This window comes from Mytilus galloprovincialis, chromosome 7 (assembly GCF_965363235.1).
Source record: "Mytilus galloprovincialis chromosome 7, xbMytGall1.hap1.1, whole genome shotgun sequence".
Lineage (NCBI taxonomy): Eukaryota > Metazoa > Mollusca > Bivalvia > Mytilida > Mytilidae > Mytilus > Mytilus galloprovincialis.
In genome coordinates, this window is record NC_134844.1 from 13,824,133 (window position 1) to 13,834,645 (window position 10,513).

General features: G+C 31.9%; 2 protein-coding genes across 3 annotated transcripts in view; one reads left to right on the plus strand and one right to left on the minus strand.

The window, feature by feature from the left end:
- Positions 1–1,855, minus strand: part of LOC143082362 (uncharacterized) — a 52,821-nt gene extending 50,966 nt beyond the window's left edge. Inside the window, exons 1-2 of one of the 2 annotated variants that reach the window (XM_076258010.1) lie at positions 1,708–1,855; positions 287–379 (exon numbers count right to left, since the gene is read on the minus strand). The gene's annotated coding sequence lies outside the window, so the exon portion shown is untranslated. Of the gene's footprint in view, positions 1–286; positions 380–1,667 lie in introns of both variants that reach the window. The other variant, XM_076258011.1, reaches the window with a different exon arrangement.
- LOC143082363 (protein fuzzy homolog) overlaps positions 1,816–10,513 on the plus strand; it is a 111,013-nt gene continuing 102,315 nt past the window's right edge. The window contains exons 1-2 of the mRNA XM_076258015.1: positions 1,816–1,904; positions 10,246–10,367. Coding sequence (XP_076114130.1) covers positions 1,827–1,904; positions 10,246–10,367 — 200 coding nt within the window. The 5' untranslated portion in view covers positions 1,816–1,826. The remainder of the gene's footprint in view (positions 1,905–10,245; positions 10,368–10,513) is intronic.

Here is a 10,513-nt window from a genome sequence, read left to right on the forward strand (position 1 = left end):
TGATTTTCAATTATTGTTGTCTTAAAACTTATACTTAATAATATTTTATGTCTTAACCACATTTTAATTATATATATACATGTACAACAAAATATATTGTCTCATTTCAAAGACACAGTTTATGCATACTTTACAATGGTATAATTGTACATTTCAAAAGAACCATATTCATGTTGACACTAATCTAACAAATAAAATCAATGTGATCAGCATGGTTTCCAAATTTTAAAAATAGTTGTGAAAAAAATAGTTTCAAATATATTATCTTTCTCACTTTTTCACTTACCTTCAGAAGTACAAAAACTTTGATGCTGCCTGTTTGATGTGAGCTGTTTCACTTGATGTTCTTTGCTATTGACTTCAGTTACTCTTCTTATAACTAATGAAATACACAGAGGAATTAATTTACTGTAACTAATGAAATCATTTGAACCAAATTCCAATTGCATTAAATTTTCATTTTTTTTTGTTTGAAATTTTTTTTATGTTTTGTAGCTTCAAACTTAAATGACATATTTCCTAATCATGCTAATAATGAATTTCATTATTTGCACTAGTATACATTTTGTTTACAATAATATAATAAAGCTATGAGATCCTATATATATATATATATATATATATATATAAATGTATTTTGGAACTTTTCCAGCCTCCAGTAGAACAGAGGAGATCTAAGTTCTAAACAGTGTTTAACAAGGACTTCTGTTGTTTAAAATTATTTCAAATAGTAAATGTTTATAAACAATAATATAAAACTTTTGTCAGGGATCCCAACTCATTAATAATCTAAACAAAAATTGTTATATCACTTTTCTTTTAATCTTTTAAAACTAAATAAATCATTCAATCTAAAAGTCATATAAGTTTGACATTGAGTGCCTTGATGTGACATTATAAATTGTCAACTGAATATTTCTTTTCATTCTTTTATTAGAATTCTGTATCAAAATTAAATCAATCATGAGAATAACCAATGTGTTTTTAAACGGATGTAATACATTTTATGGTTAAGAATTGGTCCATTTGGAAGTTTTCCATGAATAAATTAAGGAGAATGACTAATGAAGAAACACAAAGAAACATTAAGTCACATCTTTGTCATTCTGAACCAATATCATAGCTAAGCAATACACAAATAACTTTCTGAATGTCTAATTACTTTTGTCAATAAATGGTTATCTTCGTGAAAATTCAATTGACTTTGAAAATACTTTGAACTAAAGTAAGATGAAGTTGTTAAATTAAATTTTGTTGGCACTGCTTTTGTGAAGGACCTATTAATTGAGAGGAAATGGATCAATACTTCGGCTTAAATTTCTTTGTTATTGAACTGAGTAAATATAGTATACACACTGATGACTAATAATAAACGGCGCGTAATTTCTTTGTCTCTCAATAAAAGTATAATGTTGTTTATCAACACAAACTGTCATTAATAAAAACTAGTATAATTGCTGTATAAACAAATTACATAATGTGTGAAAACATTTGTAACAGCTTGGGTCAAAAGATTACAAGTCGTGTGGCCAATACAGTGAAAACAATGAGTAACGGCAGATTGGCGTTGCGGGCACGTGCTCCAATAAACAAGCAATAATGAAGATCCTGATCGATAAAATTCCTTTACATTATCAGGGACGAACCTTACATGAAATATGACTTACCTGTCATTTAGTGTGCCTGTTGTCATCAAGTAAAACTTACCATATACTGAACCGAAAATTTGACAGATGCTGTTTACAGCTTCTTCATCGCCATGCTATTTACCCATCATTCTAAAGTTGTGGTAAGTAAGCGCATGCGTATGTTAAACTTACATCGAAATGGCGACCTACATATTATGTTTGACAACAGGAGGAGGAGTTCCTCTATTTACCCGAATGTCAGCCAGTTTAAAGCCTGTAGGTTATAAAAATATATATAATTTTGAATTATTGACTATGCATTCAGTCAATATAAACTTTAGCGTTAGTGTTTGAGTGTTTTTGCTGGGCTTGTGTCCAGCATATACACGAGACCGACGAAGTTTGCCTTTGGTTTCGACTAAAATCAGTTTATATAAAGTACAGTTTGTAGAGACAACGTCTCGGAACATTAAATCATCTTCGTAATATTAAACTTATGATGAAAACCAAACTCGAATTGATTTGTTGATAAAAAGTTGTGATTTATATTTGAAGTTCCCACTGAAAAAATACATAAAAATGTGCTCACATGTGGTGAAAGGGAGCTTACTCTTGTATTGTTTTTGTAACTATTTAGTGAATTGTAAAGGGCGGGAAATTTAAAGTGCCAATGTATGTTAACATATTTGGATAAAAAGAGTTGTGATGTTTGCACTAAATAGTCATATTTTTTAATGCTCGCATTGTTATTTTAGAATTAATGTAGAAATTTACACTTTGGGTATTTTATTTAGCAGAATACATGCACCTTATCGCAAATCACGGCTGACCCGGCCGTTTGAACTTTTGACGCATACAACAATCACTTTTCCATTGTGGCGCCAGATATTTTGCTTTATGACGTCAAAATTTTACGGGAACCTGTGTGATATCCAGTAATGGCGGACAAATAGCGATAAGGTGTATAGGGCTCTTCACAGTTAGATTGGCCATATTGGATAGGGGGCAGATTTTCATAATGGAGGTAGAAATAGTGTGAAAAATACAGGAAAACATCATCAAAACAGATCAGTTGCTTGGAAACACATATAGGATTTCCCATACTTTCATACTATTTCCACCTCTTTCTCAAAAATCAGCCCCCTATCCAATATGGCCGAACTTACCATGAAGAGCCCTATTTTGTCTCGGAATGACTTTATATCTGCTCAGAATAACCATCTGACAAACATCAAGTAACCATCACTTTTAAATTATGATGTCACAGTTTATAGGAACTTGTGAAGTTGTGTGATTGTATGTTATGGCAGAAAAAGAGTGAAAAAAATGCATTCTAGTGTAAATTATAACTAAATACTTCTAATGAAATCCCTTTTGGATTTTATGAAAGTCAAATCTGCACCTCATTTTATTTTTAGCTCACCTGGCCCGAAGGGCCAAGTGAGCTTTTCCCATCACTTGGTGTCCGTCGTCGTTAACTTTTACAAAAATCTTCTCCTCTGAAACTACTGGGCCAAATTGAAACCAAACTTGGCCACAATCATCATTGGGGTATCTAGTTTAAAAAATGTGTGACGTGACCCGGCCAACCAACCAAGATGGCCGCCATGGCTAAAAATAGAACATAGGGGTAAAATGCAGTTTTTGTCTTATAACTCAAAAACCAAAGCATTTAGAGCAAATCTGACATGGGGTTAAATTGTTTATCAGGTCATGATCTTTCTGCCCTCGTATTTTCAGATGAATCCGACAAACCGTTGTTGGGTTTCTGCCCCTGAATTGGTAATGTTAGGGAATTTTTGCTGTTTTTGGTTATTATCTTGAATATTATTATAGACAGAGATAAACTGTAAACAGCAATAATGTTCAGCAAAGTAAGATCTACAAATAAGTCAAATGACTAAAATTGTCAATTGACCCCTTAAGGAGTTATTGCCCTTTATAGGTAATTTTTAGCATTTTTCATAAATTTTTGTACTGTAATTACTGGGCCAAGTTCATTATAGATAGAGATAATTGTAGCAAAAAGAATGTTCAGTAAAGTAAGATCTACAAACACATCACCATCACCAAAACACAATTATGTCATGAATTTATCTGTGTCCATTGTTTAATATGCACATAGACCAAGGTGAGCGACACAGGCTCTTTAGAGCCTCTAGTTTGATTATTAGTTTTTATTTAAAAAACGTAAGAACTTAATTATGCCAATTAAAAAGATCACCAGCTTTTGGTATTGAACAAGTAGCCATATTAGGTACATTAGTGTCACCTATATTCGTGGATATAAGCTTAAGACTATTCAAATGGAATGCGGTAAAACTAAAAAAACGAGTTAGTTTTTTTATGTCTATAATGTTACCTTAGAACTTCATTAAAATTATACAAGTTAGTTTGATCATGTTGTTTCTTTCCATTAGCTAGTTTATTTGATATGACCAACATTGCTAGTGTACACAAAAAATCGGCATATGATGCCAAGTATGTCACCTATTTTCGTGTTAAAAGTTTGTATGGAAGCCCAGTGGTGAGCATATAATTGTAGTTTCATACAAGCAAATGTTCACAACTCAAAAGTAGTCCAACTAATTATAAAAAACTGTCAACAGTAAATGTTAAATATAGATAAAACTGAAAACAGTCAAACAATTTACAAATGTATATAATGTATCATTATCATTATATTCAGTTTCTTTCTGCCTTTGAAGTTTGACCTGTGATACACAAATCCTTTTTTTTTAAACAAAAACAAATAATTTAATTTTGGATGTAACACGTCTTCTGATTGGCTGACATTATTTAGTTATCAGCCCATAGACATAATTTAGTCATGTGACCGTGACGTCATCAACGTTTTTTCATGGCTTTCTACAGTTTAAAATGTAATTTAGAATTAAATTATAAGAAATGACTGTAATATTTTTTCTGTCTATTTGAAATAACATAAAAAATGTGGTGCACACTGTTAAATAACACGCTACGCACGTTATTCAGTGTGCACCAAATTTTTTATGTTATTTCTTCATAGACAGAAAAAATATTACAGTCATTCCTTAAATAAATACACAATTAAGACTATTTATATACAAATCCTCTACAAAACTCAGTAATCAGTGTTAGTTGAACTTAATTTAAAACAATTGTGCTCAATAACTCCTTTTTGAAGTTGATTTTGATGAACCAAAAGTCATCTTTTATTGTTAAAATACATCCAAAACATTGATAGGGAATCTTGTTAATCAGGTGATAATGTTCATTGTAACATAAATTGTATTTTTTCTTATGATGTTTTAACGAAATAATTCGCTTAAAAAGTGTGTTTACGGAAAACCATGGTATATTACATGTACATGCAAATTGATGTTGTACCATACTTTCAGTGTTCTTTCCAGGCCGATATGACGCTGCGGTGCCGCAGCGCCTTAAAAATATTTTCGTAGATCCGGCAGCGTCTTAATTGGCCGCTGTCCCTTACTACTTGATCCCGCAGCATGTTAATTTTCACATTTTCATTATAAATGTTGGTTAAAATTGTCAAGTTGCTGATCACCGCTGAGAGGTCGGTCAGTGTTAGGCAATAACTGATAATTAGTTTTACCTGAGCCACGCTTATCTCAGCCTTATCGGACTATGTTATCATGTAATAGCCTAAATGATCATCAAGAAATCGGTATTTTCAGAAGAGAATTAAAAAAATTAAAAACTTCAGTGCAGAAATTGAAGACAGACTACACGAAATACGTCGGACCGTCGGACAAATCCGGTGAATAATGGATCGGTCTGGTAAAATTTTGTTGAATTCCGGTCCGAATGTCCGGTGGTTTTTTTTCAAGGATTTTTCTAACATTCTAGCAAAATTGCCAAACGATCTCAAATTCATTTTCATCTGTATTATTCATCACAGCGATGTTTATTTTGTTCAACCGCTAGCTTTATGCCGAACATCGCCAAGCAGTAATGTGTAAATCTGGGTAAAAACATATCTGACTGTCAAAAACAACAATGGATGCCATCATTGGCACAACCGGAAATGTAAATAAAACCGGATCAGATTCTGGGAACGGATAAGGATAATTCCGGGTTTGCCGATTTAAATACAATAAATGAATAAAAATCCAAGCAGATCACAAAATTTAGCTATGAAATATAACCACAAGAATTGTAAACCAAAAGATATATGAAAAAGAAAGAAGAAACAGGAAATAATATTTTATACAGAAACTCTAAATTATGTTTAGTTCACAAACATTGTCCAAATTCAATAAAATGGAACATTACTCTTCACTGAAATGCATTCAAGCAATTGTGCACAACTTTCATAACAATATCCCCTCTTGTTACATCATTTTGTTTTAATTTGTGCATTTTGGGGAGGAGTAGGGCACAACAAAGTCATATGTTTGTTGTTTTTTGTCGGATAATATACAATTAGATGTAAAAAAAAAATTGGTCTGGTAAAATTTCATTCAGTCTGGTAAAGCTAGGAGGCTTACCAGACCGAATGTCCTGTAAAAATAAAATTCATTCGCGTAGTCTGTGAAGAAATAGATCGCAAATATGTTGTATTTACACATCATGTGAGTGATTACTTGACCATTTAAATAACGAATTTTTTCATTTGTCGAGAAGAAGAATCTATTTATACATTTGTACATGACCAATGAATGTATTGAATACACGTGATAAATTTGAATACACATTGCTAAAGATATTTACGATGAAAATTATGAATGAGAGTATTTGTAGTTGAAAAAATTAAAATAAACTTTGAATAAAGATAACGAGGAGTGATTTAAATTAATAGAAAGTGAAAAAATGTTGATTGCAAGCTCAAATCATCTCAAACTGTCATGTTTTTAGAAATAAAATGATCATTGAACATCGATCACGAATCCGTCCGTCGGGAAATATGTGACAATCCAATCAACATGGGTAGAATCGCCGCAGCTTCTGTTTAATGTCATAAGTAAATAATTTCAATGGTCTTAACTTTAATGAATTTGTAAAGTTTCGTTTATATCTACCTGTCAAAGATAGGTTTTAACAATAATACACACGGAAGCGTAATGTCAAACTACGGAAACTGTTCAGCTGTTCATTAAAATATTTTAATAAAGACTTTTTTATTTAAAAAGTTGTATACCAAATATCTAAACCATATTCGATTTTAATAATTCTGAATAAACATGTTCTCTGCAAATAACAAAGGGTGACTTCAAAGCAAAAGGCAGATGATGGAAGTAAAAGTTTTGTTTTTCAGACCAATGACTTATAATGTACATGTAAAGGGCTCCGTCTACACCGTCAGTATTATAAGCAGATGGCATTGCTTCTCCCAATCCCAACCGAGCTTAAGTTATGGCAAGTGATAACAGCAAGCACCATGTTTCTGGTTTCAGTGACAAGTGGCTCACTGAGTTTTCATGGCTTAGAAATGTTAAAGGGGGTATAAGCAAAAGTTATTATGAGAGGGGTTTCAACCCTAAAGAGGATAAAGACAATGTTGAGGAACAGATTGTCCAACAAAATAACATTATCTTGAACCAATAACCCTAGAAGGAGCAGAGAGTACAGAGATGAATATCTTTAATAGACTGAATATAAATAACTTTTGTGTTTAAAATCAATTTATTTCATATATTCTTGTAATTCATTAGTACTCTGCATTATTAAACACATAACACAATGCATTAAAATTTATATTGCATGTCATGATTTATGACTAATTGCTTAAGATCACAAAAGTTCACTCTAACTAAGAGTTACGTGCCCTTGAATTTTGCGCCTTAAAAAAATCCTGGGGAGAACACTGACTTTGCTAATTAAATATGCAACTCAACTAGAATCTAAAGGAAAGAAGGCGGAGCTTAGCTATGGTACAAAATATTCATGTTCATGTTATTCCATGGTTGAAGCTCCACCTTTTTTTTTAAAGGTATCTGCCTCTGAAATATTTAGGAAACCGAAAAACGTAATAGGTCAAAAGATTTTCATTTGTTTTCATTATAACAAAAACAATAAATCATGTGTACCACATCTTAAGAACCTTTTTCAAACTATATAGGATTGTTACGAGTTGCCTTAATTTTGAAAAATTAGGCCACACTTAAAAATATTTTGGTTTGCCCAAACCCTACCCAAAGGTTGAGACAGTGGGTAGGTAGGTAGGCATTTTCTTTCTTTTTCAAAAAAAAGAAATTGAAGTATCAGATGTTTATTAGTCTTCATGCCTATTTGATTAAAAAAAAACTTCTTCAAATCAGGACAATAAAAGAATTTGAGTAGGCAGCTTTTTTCTGGGTAGGTAGCGTTTGGGCAAACAGACCTAACAGTGTTCCAGCTAGGATTTGAAAATAGAGGGGCGTGTTTTTAAAAAGGGCACTTTAGCGCGTTCTCACTGAAAAAAATCAAATACTTTATGTTACCACATAAAGACCTATTTTTAGAAAGCATGTTGCTAAGTTAAATAGCTATTATATACAAGTTTAAAAATCATTTATTTAGAACATATAACATGTATAAGTTAAAATCAAACTGATAGCAATAATAGACATTACTATATTCATTTCTCTTTCAGAACTATAGATTTTTTCAAAGAAGAGTTCAATATACGTTGATAGGGGGTCTTCAATGGATAGAAACAAGTGCCTGTGATTTTACAATAAGAAAATTGATACAAAAATCGGACTTTCTAGAGCTCCGTAATCGGCACAATAATAAATTGATTCAATTTTGTAAGTTTATTATCAATTCAACAAGCATCTGATTCTCTGTTTACTTCATGTTGAGCGTATTTAATAATATCAATATTAAAGTTAGTCAAAACGGATTTCAATTTAAGAAAAAATGATATAAAAATCGGACTTTTGAGTGCTCCGTAATCGGCGGAATTTACAATAGAAGAACAATTGCGATATTTGATAGAAAACTTTCTTCTTCTCGATTTTTCATAAAGGTAAAGAATAAAATTATTTTTTTACATTTTATGGTCATTATTCTTAAAAGATGTAATAGACTGGCAGTCTTTGATATTTTCTTCTTGTCATTTCCGAGTTGGTCAATTTTTCTTTTTCATCAGCATTTTGCGTGTTGACCTATTGGAATGATTCTTTTTAAATGAACGTTATTTTATAAATAACAAATACAATAGAAATGAACACCGTTCTGCCGTTCACATTTATTTTATAAATTCTATTTTGCGTCGTCAGGTGTTAAAATAATCAATTCTTAACTTCGATGTTTGGTGCTTCAGGGCAAAGGGATTAGACAGGGTCGTAAATTTCACCTGATTAAGTAATTGACTCTAATCAAATAGGTGATTATATACAGGCAACAAGTGTCAACAATTTTAATCTGTTGTCTTAATGAAGTGTGTGTATATAGACCTCAACAAAATGGCGACGATATGAGGAAAAAAGATCGTTTTTTAAACTTTTTTTCAAAAGGGCACAGAGGGGCGCAAAATTTCGGGGGCGGGGCGCGGCGCCCATCCATTTCATGCTAGCTGGAACACTGGACCTATTATTTATTATGGCCTTACTAAAAGTTTCTTCTTTCAATTCTGAAAAAAAAAAAATTAAAATGTAATACTACAATCATCTTCGCTAGCCAAGGGTTACGATCCACTCCCGCTCTCTTCACCCTTGGCAGATTGAGTCAACATTTGTGATATCAATGTTGCGCCATCTATCGGAAGATTAAAGTCAAGCCCATTCCGAATACATTATTCTTGACCAATGGTAGCACTTGAACTCTTCAATTTGGAGGTAAAAACACGGTAGCGTCTATATTGTACCGACTTGGTAAAGCCGGAAACGAAAATATACGTCAACATTCGTGCATTTGTGCATGAAACATACACAGGAACTTCTATTAGTTGATTAAAAATATTCAAGTTGTCACTAAATATAGTCGTATGTTTAGTGACGTAAAGACTTGTTGCTCAATAAACACGTGGCAATTGTTTACAAACACTTTCTACATTTACACGTGATCATGTTATAGGCGCTTTTTGATTGGATGCAGCGAGTTTCTACTGCAACCAATAAAAATCCTTACCTTGTGTCTCCTTTTTTTTCATGCGCACCTTAAACATATTAACGTAGCCAACTCAATTTTTTTTTATATATTTGAGACTTGGTTGTGTACTTTAATTATATTTCTATTCAGTGGTTGTCTATCCCAATTAAACTTGTTATGGTATAATCTATATTGAATTATAGACATAATTATGTATGACACACATATCTGTGTTTTGAGTGTTTTCCAAATCATTTGTAGCAGGGCTTGGTGTATGTCAATTGTAAATAATTGTGTTTTCTCACAGTGAGAAGTTGGGGGAGAAAGGGATTATCTCCCTTTATTTAGACACTGAGGTGAAACAGAAAATTGTAATACTCTCTGGAACAATATTTTATAATGAAATATTGTCATTCTCCATGCATGTTATGATGTCAATTAGTCAGGACATTATTTGACTGTCAGATATAATTATTGGCAAAATTAGATGAAACTAAAAAGATTTTTTCTTCTTCTAGTTTTGTATTTATTTTAGTTAAACAAATATATAATAAACATGACTGATTTTAATTGATTGAAATGAATTTTAATATTTCAGTTACCATTTCCTGTGATTGGTTCGCTGAATGGAGTACATATGTTTGGTATAAACCAGGATGTAGAGTTGTTAGCCTCCACAACAGATGATGCTAAAGTTATCTGGAAAGTTTTTCATGAAAGGTAAAACATTAAACCCAGCTAATAACATTAAAATGAAAAAAATTCTGTAATGAATATAAAAAAGAAGATGTGGTATGATTGCCAATGAGACAACTGTCCACAAGAGACCAAAATGACACAGACATTAACAACTATAGGTCACCATA